This window comes from Cheilinus undulatus, linkage group 2 (assembly GCF_018320785.1).
Source record: "Cheilinus undulatus linkage group 2, ASM1832078v1, whole genome shotgun sequence".
NCBI lineage: Eukaryota > Metazoa > Chordata > Actinopteri > Labriformes > Labridae > Cheilinus > Cheilinus undulatus.
In genome coordinates this window covers 51,909,066-51,928,581 of record NC_054866.1, presented here as the reverse complement: position 1 = coordinate 51,928,581, position 19,516 = coordinate 51,909,066, and the positions used below count along the sequence as shown (strand labels likewise).

The following is a 19,516-nucleotide window of genomic DNA, read 5'->3' as shown; positions in this document are numbered from 1 at the left end:
ACCTGATGTCGCTGTTCTTCTTTACTGTGGCTGTAGATTTAGGTTGTAGGCTTCAGTTATCATCTAGTCATAATTTACATTCATTTTCTTTCTTTTACAAAAAAAGTGCATTTACATGTAGGTCAACTTTCCATGTTTAACAACTCTGTCTATCATCCATCCATCTGTCTAGGAGAAAAAGGTTCTCAAGGGGAAGTTAGAACTTATCCAGGAGACCTGGGACTGAAAGGAGAGAAAGGTCTACCAGGAAACCCCGGCCCTGAGGGTGAGACAACTTTGTGTGCCCTCGTTTTTTACCTTTAAGTAACAATATGACAAACTTATACTACTTATAAAAACAAAATTACCTAGCTACCTGGTTGTGCCATTCCATGTATGCCTTGTCTGCCAGTGCCCTGCTGTGATGTGCTTGGGGTCTTGTTTTTCCCATTCAGCTGACTCTTCAGGACCTGGAGCTTATCCCAGCTGTCATTGGGTGAGAGGCAGGGTTCACCCTGGACTGTTAGCCAGTCAATCACAGGGCTGACATATAGACACAGACAGCCAGGCATGCTCACATTCACCTACAGCCAATTTAGAGTGATCAATTGACCTAAAAAACATGGTTTTTGTGGTGGGAGGAAGCTGGAGTACCCGGGGAGAACCCAAACATACACGAGGAGAACATGCAAACGCCACACAGAAAGGCCCTGACCAGGAAGCAAACCAGGGACCTTCTTGCTGAGAAGCAACAGCGCCAACTCTGTGCGCCATGCAGACCCACAAAAATCCAACATATTGATTAAGAATGCCGACCTTAGCTGTCATCTTCTTGTATTTTCTAACCACTACGATGAACCTTACTCTCTTTCAAAGAGCTGTATGTTTACCTGCTCTTTCTGCCATCTTCCAGGTCTTCCAGGACCTCCAGGTCGTCCAGGATCTGTCGGTCCAAATGGAGAAAAAGGGGATGGAGGATTTTCACTCCAGGGTCCTCCAGGCTTCCCAGGGGTCAAAGGTCAGGTATATGAACAGTGCTAAGGTAGTTGAAATAAAGTGTGGAACAATATAATTGATTTATTTTGCCTGGAATAGGAAACAAGGGTGTTCCAGGAGCTCCAGGTTTACCAGGATTTGGTATTAAGGGCCGGGCCGGGCCATCAGGCCCTCCAGGGATGCCAGGCTCGAAGGTAATGTAGAGTGATGGAACAAGATTGTTGTTAAAACAGGTGAAAAAACATGTCCAAACGTCCTGTCCTGCCAAACTAAGACAGTTGCCAATGAGTATCATCAAATAAACTGATATCCAAACCCCTTCCTGTGGGTTTGGGTGTCATTTCACAGCAGGTTTGGTCAACTCTTAACAAGGTCAGCTTGATGTAGACATCGACACTCAGTCCATTCGCATAATTTAAAGAAGTGGATTTATTATGTCAGTTTGATTGAAACTGGACCTTCTGAAATAGACAAATACTTACAATCAGCTCCAAGCTGTCTGGGGCTTTGACCGTGGAGTTAAACCGCAGAAATGTGTCGAAGAAAAGTAACTTCCAGTCAGTTCCTATCAGAAAGTTCTGGAGCATGTGGACACCTTCTCCAATTATTGGAGTCAGCAGAAGACAAGCCAGCCATTAGCAATGGGGTCTCCTGAGTCATACTCTCAGTTGGCTTAGTGGGTCAACCATCCAACTAAATGGACAAAGTTACCGTGGACGGACGTCTTCATACACCTTGTAGAGAAACTCAGCATCTAGAAAAACTAAAGGCTGTGCTACCGAACCATGACAGCCTTCCCCTGCTTTGCTGTTGTGTCCCATGGTTTGTCGTCTTTATGGTGGTCTCTGCTCACAGGGGGACAGGGGATTTGGCTTTCCAGGTCAGCAGGGTCCCTCAGGCCCCCAGGGAGAAGATGGCTTTGCAGGCCCACAAGGAGACCCTGGATTCCAAGGGTCAACTGGAGCTCCAGGAGCTCCAGGACAAGATGGACTTCCAGGACCTAAAGGTAACAAATTGAAGGACATATATGAATTTCAGCCAATAACAGTTACCTTTTCTTGCTGCATTTTGGATGCCTAAAAATGTAAAACTGAGCCCTAGACTACAAACTTTAAATACAGCAGTGCTTTCATTACTTAGCATGTTTACCACAGTGCTTGATGTTGCTTTCATAGATGGTCATGTGCAGAAGTTGGGATGTAATTGTCGCAGAACTTTTTAGAGAATAAACACAACTTAGAATTTTTTTGAGGAGTAAGAGGGTCTGCCAAATGGCCAAAAAGCTGCTGGACCAGTCAGAGAATGTATTCATAAATACTTGTGTCTCTTAGGTAATAGAGGTCCAGATGGTCCTCCTGGTCCTCCTGGTCCTTTTGGAATATGTATCCCTGGAAAACCTGGTCCTGATGGAGAGCCTGGACCGAGGGGAGTCATTGGATTCACAGGTACCTACCTTAGAACTGCCGACTGCCGAGTTCCCATCATAGGACACTGATAAAGTAAAACATGGATATTTCAGACCACGATGTTTATTGGCCTCACTGCATTCTGTCCTCAGGAGCCCGGGGCCCAAAGGGTCTAAAGGGAGACCCTGGGCTGCCAGGTGTTGCAGTTGTCGGTCCTCAGGGGCCATATGGCCCCCCAGGGTTTGATGGAGCTTCAGGGCGAGTTGGAAGTGGTGGACTGAAAGGCTTAAGTGGTTCAAATGGGGAGCCAGGAAGGCCAGGTGAGGAGGCGTGGCCACACCTCTTCTTCTTTCATCTCTTCACTTTTTTTATTTTTAGTCATCCTAACAGACACTGTGAATCCCTTTGTCCCAACCGTCCCAAATTTATGACAAAATCGTGTTCAGACATTTATGTGATCCTAAGCATGAATTCTAAGTCTGGTCTGACTTTTCATGTGGCACCATCATCAGGTACTTTGATTCATTACCAATAACCCAAAGTACATTGATGGTGCTCTTCCACAAAGCAGTCCGGTTTGTTTCAGAACAGTCTGGTTTTGTCAACCCTTATCTTGCTTGAGTTTCAACAGCCAACCGTTCCCCTACTTGGTAGGTTGGGGGTGTAAGATGGATGGTGATAGCCATGGAATGTACATGTACATGATAGCAGCGTGACATGGCGTAGCCTATGGACAAATTCAGCGGAGAGAACATTGAGCATTTTGCATCCTTCTTCTTGGAATTTGACTTTATTATAAGAAGAAGCAAGCACTATCTGAGAGAAGGCCCCAGGCAAAACAGCCCCCCAAAAATCTCTATTAACTAATAGCTTCACTCTTTAGGGCTGGTTAGATACAGTCATGGACGAAAGTATTGACACCCCTGGAATTTTTCCAGAAAATACACCATTCCCCCAGTAATTGTTACAATTTTAAATGTTTTCGGTATACACGTTTATTTCCTTTATGTTCATTGGAACAATGCAAAAAAAAAACAGAAGAAAAATATCAAGATAGAGATCAAGATATCTTGAAATTCCTTTGTCCACTGTGCGTAATATAATCAAGAAGTTTATAACCCATGGAACTATGGATAAGCTCCTTGGACATGGACAGAACAGAAAAATTGACAAAAGAACAACGCAGGATAGTTGGAATGGTGGATAAACACTCTCAGTCAACTTCCACACAAATTCAGGCTGTCCTGCAGACTCAGGGTGCAAAAGTGTCGGCTCGGACGAAGCGCTATGGCAGGAGACAGAGGAGAACTCCACTGCTGACAAAGAGACATAAAAAAGCCAGACTGGAGTTTGCGAAAATGTACCTGAGTAAGCCACAATCCTTCTGGGAGAACATTTTGTGGACAGATGAGACTAAGGTAGAGCTTTTTGCTTTTGCTGCCTCTGGCACTGGGTACCTTGACTGTGTGCAAGGAATCATGAAATCTGGAGACTATCAAAAGATTTTGGGGGCAAAGTAGGGCCTAGTGTCAGAAAGCTGGGTCTGTGTCATAGGTCATGGGTGTTCCAGCAGGACAATGACCCCAAACATACCTCAAAAAGCACCAAGAAATGGTTGGAGACAAAGTGCTGGAGAGTTCTGAAGTGGCCATTGAACACCTATGGACAGATCTCAAAATTGCTGTTGCTAGAAGGCACCTTTCAAATCTGAGAGACCTGGAGCAGTTTGCAAAAGAAGAGTGGTCCAAAATTCCAGTTGAGAGGTGTAAGAAGCTTGTTGATGGTTATAGGAAGAGATTGGTTTCTCTTATTTTTTCCCAAGGGTATGCAACCAAATATTAAGTTGAGGTTGCCAACAATTTTGTCTGGCCCATTTTTTTAATTTTGGGTAAAATTATGTCAATTTTGGCTTTTTCTTCTGCTTTTTTGTGTTGTTCCAATGCAGATAATTGAAATAAACATGTGTATACCAAAAACATTTGCAATTGCAACATTTTCTGGGAGAAATGGTGTATTTTCTTTAAAAATTCCAGGGGTGCCAATACTTTTTCCCATTACTGTATGCTTGGTAGCCCAACAGAAGGGTACCACAGAGCGGGACGGTACAGGCCAGTTATTTTGGTACTTTTCTGATCTTTTGATCATGGAAAAGTAAATAGGTGTGTGCCACACCCAGGCCTGACCACATAATTGACTGAGCTGACTTGGCCTGTGAATGGGCTCGCCCAGTTTTGATTTATTGATGATATTAATGTATGTTAGATCAGTAGCATTGGTGCTAGCATCCTGGCTAAAAGTTAAATCCTTTTTGAAGCTGAAAAGTTGGTCAAACTATTTTTTGGTTCTGATGTTGGAATAATATAAGTGTGGTATTTATTTTTTTATTCATTTTTGGGCCTGTTCATGCCTTTATTAGAATAGAGGAAGGACAGTGGATAGACTTGAAAACAGGGAAGAGAGTGGGGAGAGACATGCAGCAAAAGGCCACAGGCCAGACTTGAACCCGGGCCGCCCACATACATGGGTAGCGCCTTAAATCACTTGACTATCTCCACCTCAGTTTTGTTATTTTTTAACCACTTTCCCCACTTTTTTCCATCAATTACTGCCTCTTCTTTTTGACACTTTGAATCCATTTTTACTACTTTTCTTACTTTTTTTGTCATTTTTACATTTTTCTTTTGCAACTTTTTGCCAACTTTAGCCACCTTTGGCCATTTATTTTCCCGTTTTGTCTATTTTTGACACTTTTATCCCATTTTCACCTTTACTCACCCATTTGTAGGACTTTTTAAAATACTTTTTTCCCTTTTCATGCCCATTACTGTAACTTTTTTTTTTTTTTAAACGTTTTGGCTAATTTAGCTCCCTTTTGCCCATTTTTTGTTCAGTTTATGCCAGTTTTGTCCATTTTTTTTTTTTACAATTTTTTGCTAATTTGTCACTTTTAGGACATTTTCCCATTTCAGCCACTTTTTGAAATTTTTTTGCAACTTTTTACTCATTTCTCCACTTTTCACCCATTTTGCATTGTGTTTTTGACCTTTTTTTGGGCACTTCTCATCCATTTATGTCATTTTTACCATATCTTTATGATATTAGTTCTTCCAATTTCACCCAGTTGTTGTCTCTTTTTACAATCCTTCAGTTATTCACTATATATCCATAAAGAAGTTGCCAAGGTTTCTTCTATTTTATTTTCTGACATCTTGACATTTGTGCACATCATGGCCTATACAGTCTGATGTTACTTTCCTAATAGTTCAGTGCTCCGTCCTCATTGTTAACATCACTGATAAAAAGGCCATTATGTTTTAAATAATGGGTATATTTGGAAAAAGGCTATATTATGGGCCTCGAGTTTGGCTGGACCCCAGAAAGCTCTCCCCCTTATCCCCCATTATGGCCAACCTTGACTCACCATACTGTATTAAACTGAACTAAAACGAACCACTTGGTTTAGATGTAGCCTAAAATGCAGATGTTTGTGTTTAAGGCAACAGAGGAAACGCAGGACCCCCAGGAGTCCCCGGTAAACCAGGAGAGGATGGGAAATCAGGAGATGATGGCCTTAAAGGACAGAAAGGTTTCATCCAACAACTGTCTGATAAACTTTCATGGAAATCTCATGTCTCATGTCTCACTTCACCTGTCCTGTACATTAGAAATACCCTGCCCCCAAATAATTCCAGAATATTTACACTATTCCTGAAAATGGTTAAGACATAATAAGCTTGGGCTGCATCCTTTCATCAGTATGTTTTATTATGTCTAAGATAAAAATGTGTTAGTGGGGTTAAATTGTGAATGCCAGTCTGTATAAACTGCTGTAACTAATCATGGTCAGTTCTTTCTGCCTGTAACAGTCAATGTGTCTCCTAGGTGAGCTGGGCGTGGATGGAACAAAGGGTCCTCAGGGGCCTGCAGGACTTCAAGGAGACCGTGGAGCAACAGGACCCAAAGGAATCCCAACGTCTGTGCCGGTGTACGGAGAACCCGGGGACCCGGGGAACCCTGGTACTGTCTCAGCTACTCGTAGCACTTTCAGTTTTTCCAACATCGACAAACAGAGTCAACTGACAAAAGTCTCTTTCTGAATAAAACACAGTTCTCAAAAACTGAACTTTGTGGTCCTGTTCTGGTACCTGAGCTGAAAAGTTTCCAGAACTGTCGACAGTTTAATTTTTGAGTCTAAAAGTAAGAGAAATGGTGATCCTCAGTGTTCCTTGGTACTATATTTGGTTCTAATGTCTCTCACACTTGTTGTTCCGTCCTCAGGGGTCATAGGTCTGACTGGTTTAAAAGGAGAGAGGGCCACCATAGGCCCCCAGGGCTCAGATGGAAGCAATGGTCGATCTGGAAATCCTGGACCACCAGGTGAGCAGAACCAGCCTTAAGGTGTTTGATCTGAATGCAGAATCTACTGGGTCTGACCACAGAGAACCTCAGAGTGATGTGTAAGGGGTAATGTAGAAGCCTGACACTCTAGGAAGACGGTTTCATATGTCTATGAAATAATATATTTATTTATTACCATTTATCTGGGTAACGCCCCAGAGACGGTGTTTGGGAAAGACAGAACCTTCAGAGGGTGACTGGGTGAACATTCTGTCCATTGTTCAGGTCAGCTGTTGTCATGTCAAGCCACAGTTTTTCACTATCAGTGGAGCCAGTTAGTAAATCAAACTGTTGCTGAAGCAGAAAAAAAGAGTTAAAATGTCTTTTCCATCAAGAAAATCTTTTAGTTTCATTAAAGAAATGTTGTCCAGTCCTAATCAAACTGCTTCTACAGTTGGCTGCCATTGTAGGCTTGCAGTCACTCCAAATAAACCCTGCTTGTAACTACCACCTCTTTCTCCTTACCCCTCTTCTATCACTCTGGACATTTTTCTCACATCAGGTCCACCACAGCTTCCCATCCAGCCCTCTGAAGATTTTTAAAATCAGTAAACATGAAAAGGAAAAATACGTTGTGGTATTTAGAGTATAGTATTTCAAAAACCCCACTAGGCTTTAAATGTTGGCTTAATGTTTGATCCATTTTACAGAAATCCACCCGTCAGTCATTATTAGTGAAACTGATGCATGATAAAGACATACTCATGGATTTGTTATTGATTCAAGCAGCTGTTTTCCATGTCAACTTTGCACTTCGCTTTGAGCTTTGAGAGTTCAGTTTTTCCTGCCACAGAACCACCACAATAGACTGGTTTCCCAACCGTTTTCCTAACCAATCACAACACAGCATTTTAGCATCAAACCCAGTGATGACAACATGCCAGCCCCAGGAATATATAGACAAAATATCACAATTGGCCTCCAGTGGCAGTTTTGAGAGGGGAAGTAAAAGAATTGAAAAATTATATGTTAACTGGGCCATAATATTGGATTAAACTTAACCCATTAAAGCCTGAAAACACAAATTATAGCCAGAAAATTCAAAATTTTTGGAACTGAAATGTTTATGTCACTTTCTACTGAAATCCAGAAAAATCCAAATTTTCATAAAATTTAATGTATGTATTTTTTTGTATCTCATTTGATACATTAGCTGTTTTTGGTAACTGATAATCCACTTGAGGGCATTTCTATCTTTATCAGATTTTATCCAGAAGTTGTTTTTAGTAATTTATTGATCATATTGATTAGATAGAGGTAACATAAAAGTATGTAGAAAATATGAAACAACAGGCTTTAAGGGGTTAAAGACCCTGTAAAGTGAAAATGAGTCTGTTTTTAGGTTTGCTGTATGACAGGTCACTGTGTTATGAACCCCTAAATGAAATAACAGTCAAATAAAACATCTCTAAGTTTATGAAATTAAGCTTCAAAACCATGAAAAATGAGGCAGTAAAATCTGCTCCAGGATGGTGTGGGCGTTTCTCTTGAGGAAAAGAAATACAATCCTCTCAGTTGCATGTTGACCTTATGATCAGAGTGTTGCTGCCTGGCTCTGTGCCAGAGAAGAGACAAAGTCCTTGGCAAATTTACCTCACAATGAACAGAAAAACAGCATTTAACTGACTGTTTACTTTCAATAAAGGCAGTGACATCAGCTAACAACAGACTGGACTGAGATGAACTGCTCTGTGATTTTATAATGAGCGTTAGAGGGGCGGGGTCATTCCCTACTGTGGGCTCTTGACATCATGAACCCACATATTGGCCCCGCCCACATTAAACCCAGCCAGGAAAGATGTGAAAAACTTTCTAACAGTCTGTTTACAGCAACCGTATTCCAACACTTCTAGAGGGAGATACTCTTACTTGTTTTTTTAGCCTTGGATCTAGATTAGTGTAGCAACCTTTTCACCTGCTTGAGCCAAAATGTCTTCCATTTTCATTCCTTCTTTCCTCTTTTTCCCTTGGTAAACGTCCGTCACATTAACCAGACTTTTATCCTCTCATTTATCTGATTACAGTTGGTAATCACAAAGTTAGAAGGTTAAAGATTGGCTGGTGTGCAATCAAAGGAATACTACACCATTGTTATACAAGACTAGCCAATCAGAATCAAGTATTTAAGATGCATGCAATAATTGACCCTTTTTGTATGGTGCTTTTGATTTTTATAAGTTTATGACTGATGTTTTTTTGTCCCTTACAGGCCCCCGTGGAGACTCTGGCAGTACTGGACTGACTGGCACTCCTGGTCCCTGTGGAGTCATCGGTGACCGTGGATTGATGGGGAAGCCAGGTAACCTCCCACCTACCTAACACTCACACATAGAGTGTCAGTGCAGAGCCTTTTAACAAAGTGTGATTTCACCATCTTGCTCTGGTTCAGTACACACAACAACAATCATGATTATATGACAGAGAGAAGCTCTACGGGAAACTAACGGCATCATGATTTTAGACGGGACACTTTAAAAAACAGCCACATGAACTCTTCAGAAACATGCAGATTAAGGTTTTCTCCATCTAAAAGTTGGTTTCTCTGCCATACGCTCTCCTGATGTTTCTGTCCAGGCTGTAGAGGTGAGAAAGGAATTCCAGGGCCTTGTGGAGCACCTGGTTTTAATGGAAAACCAGGACCAGGAGGACCAAAAGGCCCTAAAGGAGAACCAAGCCTACCTGGACCAGGAGCCAAGGGATTTCCAGGAGAGAAGGTGTCAGATGAGCTAAACCAGTTCTAAAAGGATCTAAATAAGTCTTCTAATGTTCTCATCTCATTGAACTAATGGAAATATATCCTCTCCTCTCAGGGGGATGCAGGGTATCCAGGACTTCAGGGCTTAAAGGGGACACCAGGGAACTTTGGAAACCCTGGTCCTCCAGGAGAATGTGGCCCCTGTGGTCCTAAAGGAGAAGGTGGACCCTCAGGATGCAGAGGTGTGATTGGTTAAAGTTTTTCCTCATTGATGTACTCCGTCTGTGGCCTCTACTGTGATAGAAACAAATAGTGCATCACTTAAACAAAAGCCAAATATGCCAGTGGTACTTTATAGCTATTTCTAAACTGTTGATTTTATCAAAACAAGTGAATGTTTGTGTAGACAGCCCCTTCAGCTGTAATCAGACTGACTTTTATTTGACATTTTCCTGTAATCCTGAAGGAAGCATTGTCCTGCTCCTAAATGAACTCACATGTACGATGAAGAGTCAGCTGACAAAACCACAGCACCCGTATGACAGCCTGTGTTTGCCTATCTGTCTGTCACAGGACCTCCAGGGACTTCAGGTGAAAAGGGATGTGATGGTCCTCCTGGTACAAATGGCCTCCCGGGGCCCACGGGCCTCACAGGTGAGAACTCTAAAACCACCTTCACAAACCATACATGACAGACAAACAGAACAAAGACTGATTTCCCCACTCTAGGGAGAATAGATTTATGTTTAAGTCAAAAAAAAAAATGAAACTGTTGATTGACACATCTATGATATTAATCTAAAATATACAAGAAAAAAGGAATCACAGCTGGTTAGTCACACTCATTTATGAAGTCAGTAATGGGCAAAAAGTAAACAGCTGGAATTCAGCTATTTGGCCAACAGCGACCACTTAGAAAAGGCCCTGAATTCTTCCTTATATTACAATGTTTATAAAAATGTTTTACCCTTTTTTAAATGTATAAATCAATCATGGTCAATATAATTTGGCTTTTTGGAAAAAGAAATAGATTTCTACAAAGTAATGCCAATTAAAGTGATGGCTAGTCAGTATACCTGGTTACCGTTACACCATGAAGACAAAAGAAGCCTCAATAAATGCAATAAATGTGTTTTAAGTGAGAGTAGTATAAAGACACCTGTGTCTGTAAGGTCCAGTCACTGGTTCATTAGGATTCCTGGCTACCATTACACCATGAATACAAAAGAACACCCCAAACAGCTCAGAAATAAGGTTATTGAAAAGTATAAGAAGTATAAGTCAGGGGATGGATGCAAAAAAAGAGTTCAGTTAAATCCATCATGAAGAAATGAAGGACTATGTCCTATGTGTAAATCTGCCTAGATCAGGCCGTCCTCACAAACTGAGTGGCCGTGCAAGAAGGAAACTAGTGAGAGAGGCCACCAAGACACCTATGACTACTCTGAAGGAGTTCAAAGCTCCAGCAGCTGAGATGGGAAAGACTCTGCAGACAACAACTGTTGGCCAGGTTTTTCACCAGTCAGAGCGTTATGGGAGAGTGGCAAAGAGAAAGACACTGTTGAAGAAAACTCAGTTTCAATCTGGACTAGAGTTCACCAAAAGGCATGTGGGAGACTCCTCAAGTGAAAGAAAGTTCTTTGGTCTGATGAGACCAAAATGGAGCTTTTCTTTTTTCAGACAAGACGGTATGTTTGGTGCACATCCCCACTGTGGAGCACAGTGGTGGCAGCATCATGCCGTGGGGATGCTTCCCAGCAGCTGGCCCTGGAAGGCTTGTAAAGGTAGAATACTTTATATAGGCACTGCAATTATAAAAATCCAACTTAAATCGACCATGACTCACCAGTCATGTGAGAAACCTGAAGCAGAACCAGACTCTAGTTGACCAGCTACCTGCATATTCTGTGTTATTAGATCATTCTTGAATAACCCGAGGTTTATCCTGATGTTCAGTGACGTCTGTCTGCTAACGAGAAGCTTTGCATCTCTAAATTTCTGAAAACTGTCCTCATATGTGATTTTATTTTTATTTCCAGGAAACAAGGGCCCTCCTGGAGATCCTGGTCAAGCTGGACTGAGAGGGAACCAGGGCCAGGATGGGATACCCGGCCCTCCAGGAGAGAAAGGAGCCATGGGAGGTAGGAGAGTGAAATAAACTGAGCCAGATCAGGTCATGCTGACATGGCTGAACTGACTGATTGGAAAAATATTTATTTTAGCTTTACAGCTAAGGATTTCTCTTCTCTTTTATCCCCACAGCCCCTGGGATTGGCCCCCGAGGCCCAGATGGGAAGAAAGGTCCATCTGGTGGGTACTGTTATCTGGTATCTATCATTAAACCATTTATTTCATTAACAGGTGTAAAAAGGTGAATAAAAGAACTGAATAATAATAATAAAAAAATAATTCCCTAATCTTCTGGTCTCCTCAGGGTGTGCTGGAGAGCCTGGTCCACTTGGTCCCTGTGGGCCTCCTGGTCCCCGGGGTCTTGAAGGAGACTCTGGTTGTGCTGGTCCTCCTGGACCCCCTGGTCCTCCTGGTTGTCCTGGCAAGGATGGAGTTTGCATTGATGGAGTTAAAGGGGAGAAGGGATTCCCAGGACTACGAGGACTCAAAGGTGGCTACCAAGTTTTTAGAGGACCTGGTCTGAGAGCTGTCCAATGTGGGGTGGGGGGTAAAATACTTGGACATGACTCTGAAAGTTGTCAGTGAGTTTTCAGTGCCCTGATGTTCAGATTCTCCTTAACTCTGTTCTCTTAAAATCCAAAAGAGACTCTTTGCTATGTTTACACAAGCTTTAGGAACTGTGATCAAAACCCCTAATCCACTATCCTCTTAGGACGCCTCATATCAGAGATGCCTTTACCCCATGACCATCCATTGGCTATTTTTATGTGAAAACAATAGAGATGATAATAGAAAAATTTAAATTTGTAATGAGTTCTATTGCAGTCCACAAACTGGATACGACTGGAAATGTGGTTGGTTTGTGGCATTGGGGGCGGGGCTTCGCAAAATGTGAATTAAGCCCCAATCAAGGTCCATGCTTTCTGATCTTATAGTATGCCTATACATGTTAGCAGCTCCTGCTGTGTTTTAGTTCTTAGCTCCTCTAGAAAAATGAAGTTGATAACTATAACTAAACATCATCTGCATACAACAACAGTAATATCAGATGATGTGTCTTCATAGAATGATTTTACTCATTAGTTCTATGTTTTTTGTTTCCATCTGTAGGTGCAAAGGGTTGCCAGGGTCCTCCGGGTCCTCCAGGTCCTGGTTTTAAAGGAGAGAAGGGAAATAAAGGACCACCAGGTAACACAGGACCACTTGGTTTCCGTGGTGAACCAGGACAAGAAGGCAAGCCGGTCAGTGCCTATTTTATCCAAGACTTTAAAAGCTGAAGTTTAAATTTAGTTTTTAGTGTGGTCCTGAATTTCGCATATTATTAGATCAAGTAAAAAAAGGGTTAATTTGTATTATTAAGAGATTATTTTTCATTTTAAGATCCACTCACCATACAGGCAAATTAAATCATCAAGGCAGCAGCAGAGCAGCAGCTCCGATGTTTAATGTGTTAAAATATAGTGCTTAACAAATTCATTAGACCACCCTAACCCTAACCAAAGTAAGGTTTATGCCACAGCTGCCCTAAATTAACAGCATTAGTAATTACCAAATCATTTTTTATGTTTCTGCAATGGTTGATACACCAATATGTAGAAGCTCTTAAACCCAAATGATATTTTTAATGCTAAAATATAATTATTATTGTTATCCATGAATTTTCAAATTTACTGATTTACAAAAAAACTGAAAAACTAGTAAAGCACATTAATATTTCTTGATTAATATGTCAAATTATAGTTATTTACTTGCATTCCTGAAGAGAAAAAATAGTTTTAGTGGTTGAATGTTATGCTTGATTCATTTCTGACTTCTCAGAGAAGCCCAGTGAGCCGGCTCAAATTTGGGTGAATTCAGTTTGAAATTCCTCATTCCCGTTCAAAATGGTAAAATGTGGAGAGCTCACTGAAAATAAAAGAGTCCGCATTAAAGCACTGCATGATGCTGGATGGTCTTTGAGACTAATATGACAGGTGGTCTAACAAATTTGTTAAGCACTATATGTTTATGTGCAAAGATGTTGGCTGCTGTTTCTGGTTTGGATCTAACCAGGAGAAATTCTAGAATCTAAACTTTCAGGACTCACAAACTTCCGGCACATAATCAGCCAAATCACCAGTCTCACCGAACAAGTCATATTCTACCACGCGCAGCATTTATAAAAGTACAACAACATGGATTTTCACCCTAAAACGTGAGTACATAGTTGCTATAATCATTACGTGGCATATTTACCTGCCTGATCACATCACCATTACAGATTTTTTAAACCCTACCTGTGATGAAAGTGAACACACAGGACAATGTCTACATCTGTAGTTCCCAACCATTTTTCCTTGAAACCCCCCTATTCATTTCAAAGACAAGCTGAGACCCCCCCAAAAATAAAAAAACAATGTTTGTTGTCAAAAATCAACATCCATTTCATTGTTTCATTCATGAAACCCTCAGGAAGTGGCTCTGAACGGGTTTTTCTTACAAAAACACCTTTGTGTACATTGTTTATCGACCGCTTCATCATGATTGCAAAATTATTTGCATATGTAATTTTGACAACCTCAGAGTAGACAAAGCCTCGTCCCCCCTGAGATCTTTGGCGCCCCTCCTTTGGGGGTCCCAGACCTAAGGTTGGGAAGCGCTAGTCTAGATTATAGCCGACAATTTTGAGATGAGATATTTTTTTCAGTACTTTGGTCCTTCCACTCTTGTTCTCTGTGGACAAATGCATCTGATTCAGATCTGTAAAACATTTTTACTCAACACTGATTTGTTAACATAAGGCTAATTTCTTTCCACATTCAGGCGTCACCTTTTTCAGACATGCATATATGTAGTGACATAATGCTAATTATTACTAAACTACCTTTAGAAAAATTCTACGGAATGAGAAGATATTTACAAAATACCTGTCCTGTTGAAAAACCTGGTTGAGCATTTTTAGGGGTGCTTTAACACTGCTAAAAAATGCATGTGCCTATGGATCTAACTCTGATTTGAGCCAAAACTAAATTGTCTATATCTGAAGGGATCCTTTCACAGTTTGGGCATTGACTTTATGGTTTGATGTCAATAAATTAGCTTTAAATATTAAGAAAATGAAATTTATGGTTTTTGGGAATCTATAGGAAAGTGATGGAAAAATGTAATTAAAAATCTGTAATGTAGACATTGAAAGAGTTTTTGAGACCAAATTCCTTGGGGTTGTGATGGAACAAAAGTTAACATGGAAACAACATACCGAACACATTAAAGGGAAAATTTCAAAGTCAGTTGCGGTCCTGTATAAATCCAGAAATATATTAAAGTTCTAAGACTTTGCATTTTCACTATTACTCACTAATTGTTCCCTATTTATCTTATTGTGTGGAGCTGTGGGGATCCCCCTTTAAAATGACCATAAATTCAATCATAAAACTGCAAAAACGAGCCGTACGTATCATCAATAAGGCTGATTATTACGCTCAGAAAAGGAGAACAGACGAGAAGAGTTGAGTCAAGCTGAGTTGGTTCCACATTGTGGAAAAGCTCCTTAACTGATGTTGATGCTGGCAGGGTGAAGATGGACCACCAGGCCCACCTGGACCAAAAGGCCTGATGGGATACATCGGTGTACCAGGACCCATGGGTAAGACCTGAAGTCTGAAAACATGTGAACTAATCAGTACAACTATAAAAAGTTTTCTATGCTGATACGTGCACTCATCAGGCTGGTTCCAACACAGAAGCTGACGCTCTCTTACCTTATATTTGCTTGTATTTTGACAGATTTACCCACAGTGGAGAAACATCATAGATTTTAAATGTCGAACAAAAACTAAATTACATTTCAGCAGAGCTATTATCATTGAAGAGCTTGTTTTAGCTAGTCTTAGTCTAGTCGTCCTCATGGAAAAACATCAGAGAACATCTTTAGTCGTACGTCTAGTTATTGAAAGGAACACTGAACTCTGGAGTGTTACAGTAATGTCTCTGATTGGTGGAGCCCGCTGTTACCATGGAAATTTTAACGATTCCTGCCATCTTTGGCTGTAGATAACTATGCACACCATTCTATATGAAAAACTGCACACAAACTATGATTTATCAAAACCCTACTATTAAGAATACAGCAAAGATAAAAGTGGAAGGAAGGTTTTGTATATGTTTTGAACATTTGAGAACCTATCATTTACAATAAAATTAGGATATTTTAATTCATTAGTGGTTCTTAATGTGGGGAACCTGTTGGGGGTCGTGAGACACTGGGAGGGCGCACAAGATGCCTTAATAAAACTACATGTATTTTTTTGTGATTTCAAATTGTATATTTTACCCATTTTTAAGAAAATGTGTCTATAAAATGGGTTACATGTAAAATAAAAAGCAAGATCATTCCGTGAGATTTGTGCTGAAATCAAAGTAATGTATAAAAAATCTGAAAAAAGTAAATCTGCTCACGGGCCTTCCCACAGATTTGGTTGACAAACCCAGAGAATGGACCCTCCACAGTGTTAACTTATTGATAGTATAGATGCGCGTGTATTTTATCAGTAGCTTTGGTGCTAGCATCCTGGACAACAGTTCCCTCATTTTAGGGCTGAAGGTATCAAACTATGACTGGGTTGCAATGTTGAAAGTATTTATTTGTAACACTTTTTAATCACTTTTCTTGCCCAATTTACCACTTTATTTTGCCACTTTTCATCAACTTTTTCACAATTTGCACCCATTTTTGCATCCTTTACCAATTTTTGCCACTTTACACCAATTTTGCCACATATTAACTAGAGGAGGGAATCTTTAGGCAGCCTGCGATTCAATTTGATTACGATTCATAGGGCTATGATTTGATTTATAATATATGATTGATGCATTTTGCTTCACTTGGGTTTTGTTTTTACATTTCTGTTGTTCTCACTGTGTCAAACAATAAAATTTTTACATTTGTATTTAGAAACATAGAGGTAAGTTAAATGTCCACTATCCTCTAATGAAAGAAGTGTGTAAACTGGAAATTCACAATTGCACTAAACCACATGTAGCAGCATCCTTTCCTTGTAACATTTCAGAAATGACAGGCATAAAAATTTCCTTTTTCACAAGTGAACAACTGGTAATCTTAATCTTGCTGTTACACACTGCATGTCAGAGTTCCACCTTTCTGTTCCTGCTATTACACATTATTAAATGCATCTCAGAACCGATTATTTCTCCCACCTCTAATATTAACCTGTTTTCCTCACTTTTCCCCATCAATTTTTGCAACTTTTTTTTCAACTTTAAACCCATTTCTGCTATTTATTTATCCCATTTCACTCCCTTTTCTGCCCATTTCTTTCTCTTTCAAGCCATTTTGTCACTTTTAAACCCTTTTCGAGCCTTTTTTGCCTGTTTTTGCTACTTCCAAACCAAGTCATGCCACTTCCCACCTATTATTGCCTCCGTTGACCCATCATTGCCAGCACTAACTCCTTTTCCCCACTATTTATAGCTATTTTTAACAAATTTCAATATTTGTATGCCAATTTTTGCCAGTTTAATCCCATGTCTGCCACTTTTAACCCAAATATTGTTACTGTTAACTCTGTTTGCCACTTTTTATGCCCTTGTTGCCATTTTAACCAATTTTTACAAATTATCCTTTTTTTTTTACCACTTTAACCCATTTTGGCTACTTTTAAAATCCCATTTCATTACCTTTTCCACCATTTGTTTTCTATTTTCAACCAATTTTAGCCATTTTAATCTATTTTTATTCTGTTTTCAAGAAAAGACTTTTACATTTTTTTTAAGATGGTAATAGACTACAGCACAAACGAATGAAGAAAAACATGTTGCTTTATTTAAAAAGAGCTTTATCTGTGGGGTTTTTGTGTCTGTTACAGGTCCAAAGGGCGTGGATGGACTGCCAGGGAACTTTGGCTCACGAGGACCTCCAGGACCACCTGGGAGAAGAGGTAACACTGTCGAATTTAAGTACCATTAAATTCTAGAAAACCTGATACTGGTCTCCAAACACAGAGCATATGCTGGAAACAAGCAGCTGTAAGCATGTGGAATGGCTGAGAGCTTCGTTTTGACTGAGTTACAGGTTTAGACCATTGGGAAGATGTTTTTTTTTTTTCTAACTGCTTGTTAGCCCAGGTTTTTTGGTGCAGAGCAGGTCAATAACGTATTCAGCTTCCTGATCATAACCTGACCCTCAAACCAACGATGTAAAAACTCTGAGCACTTTGACATCTTCAGCTTTCCTATGTGACTGCCAGGCACTTGGCAGTTATGCCTTTATTCTGGAAGTACATCTTCTCTGAATATCAGAAAATAAATAACAGCTCGATCTACTTGTTCAGATTCTCAGATTCTCAGGCAGTGATACTCAACGTGTGGCTCTAGAGCCACATGTGGCTCATTTGTTATGAGTTGTAGCTCTTTTATGTTTTAATTCGAAGTAGTTTTCCCCCAGAAAACCTTAAAAAAGAAAATTTTACCTCAGAAATTATCCATTGCCAGTAACATTAATCAGTTTGTTTCCCACACTTACACAGCAAGCTGTAATTGTCAAACTTAATGTCAACCTCTATTTTTGTCTGCATATTTCTATTGCCCTTATTTGCAATTTTTTGCTACTTTAATTCCATTTTTACTGCTTTTATAATAATAATAATAATAATAATGATAATAATAATAATAATAAAATTTATTTATATAGCACTTATCAAAACCCAGTTTCAAAGTGCTTTACAAAATGCATAGAATAAAACCAGATAAACAGGGACAGATTAAAAACAAGAATGAACAACAGTAAAAAGGAGATGATGACTACACATAATAAAAATGCAACAAATATATTAGGGAGGGGGTGAGATAGATACAGTTTAAGTAGCACCCAAGATTAACAAGGATTTTCAATTTTAAGAAAAAGCCTTTCTAAATAAGTTTTAAGCTTAGATTTGAAAACTGGGAGAAAGTCGGTCAGCCTTATATCCTCTGGTAGGGAGTCCCAGAGTTTAGGGGCTTTAATGGCAAATGCCCGGTCACCTTTGGTAGCCAGTCTGGACCTGGGAATGAAGCGAATGAAGGGGCTCTTAGGGATCTTAGATTGCGATTTTGGGTATAGGGAGTTAAGGGCTCAGTGATACGTGGAGGGGCCAGATGGTGTTGTGCTTTAAATATTAATAAAAGGATTTTAAAATCAATTCTGTATTTTACGGGCAACCAATGTAGAGAAGAAAGTATCGGGGTAATGTTGGACCTACGGTTTGGGTTTTAGCCCATTTTTGACACTTCTATCCAGCTTTTGCAATGTTTTGCCCCTTTTTTCTGATTTTTGCCCATTTAAGTCACTTTTCACTCACTTTTCTCTGTGTTTTTGCCAGTTTTGGGACATTTTTGCCACCTGTAATATTTTTTTTGTCACTTTTCACCCATTTTTGCTACTTTCTGCCCTTTTTTGCAACTTTTCTCCTGATGTTTGCCACTTTAAGCCCATTTTGCCACTTCTTTTGTCACTTTTCTCCCCTTTTTGACACCATTCCTACTTTTTGCAATTTTTTGCCCCTTTTTGCTACTTCTTGCCCATTTCAGCTGCCTTTTGCAATTAACTGCCAGTTTTTGCCCATTTTACCCACCTTTTTCCTATTTTTGACTGTTATAGTCACTTTTCACTCATATTTTGCAATGTTTTTGCCACTTTTCACCACTTAGCTCTTGCAAATGTATTTTTCAACAATTTGGCTCTTTGGTTTAGCAGGGTTGAATAACACTGCTGTAAGGATACAGAGATTAGTGACCCTAGTTACATTTTGAATTAACATTGGTTTTGGCCATTGATATACCAAGTGACATCACTTAAGTCTGTGCATCTAAACTCTGCAATAACAACCTGTCTTCAGTGATGACCTGACATCAAATCTCTCCACCCCTCCTCTTATTC

At 40.0% G+C, this 19,516-nt stretch overlaps 1 protein-coding gene across 1 annotated transcript in view; it reads left to right on the top strand.

Annotated features, from left to right (window-relative positions):
* Positions 1-19,516, top strand: part of LOC121517160 (collagen alpha-5(IV) chain-like) — a 47,976-nt gene that overhangs the window by 16,495 nt on the left and 11,965 nt on the right. Inside the window, exons 14-31 of the mRNA XM_041798725.1 lie at positions 173-265; positions 902-1,002; positions 1,075-1,169; positions 1,831-1,981; positions 2,307-2,420; positions 5,878-5,983; positions 6,264-6,398; positions 6,660-6,758; positions 8,989-9,078; positions 9,354-9,493; positions 9,590-9,716; positions 10,048-10,128; positions 11,514-11,615; positions 11,737-11,784; positions 11,909-12,094; positions 12,715-12,845; positions 15,157-15,229; positions 17,469-17,540. Coding sequence (XP_041654659.1) covers positions 173-265; positions 902-1,002; positions 1,075-1,169; positions 1,831-1,981; positions 2,307-2,420; positions 5,878-5,983; positions 6,264-6,398; positions 6,660-6,758; positions 8,989-9,078; positions 9,354-9,493; positions 9,590-9,716; positions 10,048-10,128; positions 11,514-11,615; positions 11,737-11,784; positions 11,909-12,094; positions 12,715-12,845; positions 15,157-15,229; positions 17,469-17,540 — 1,944 coding nt within the window. The remainder of the gene's footprint in view (positions 1-172; positions 266-901; positions 1,003-1,074; positions 1,170-1,830; positions 1,982-2,306; positions 2,421-5,877; positions 5,984-6,263; positions 6,399-6,659; positions 6,759-8,988; positions 9,079-9,353; positions 9,494-9,589; positions 9,717-10,047; positions 10,129-11,513; positions 11,616-11,736; positions 11,785-11,908; positions 12,095-12,714; positions 12,846-15,156; positions 15,230-17,468; positions 17,541-19,516) is intronic.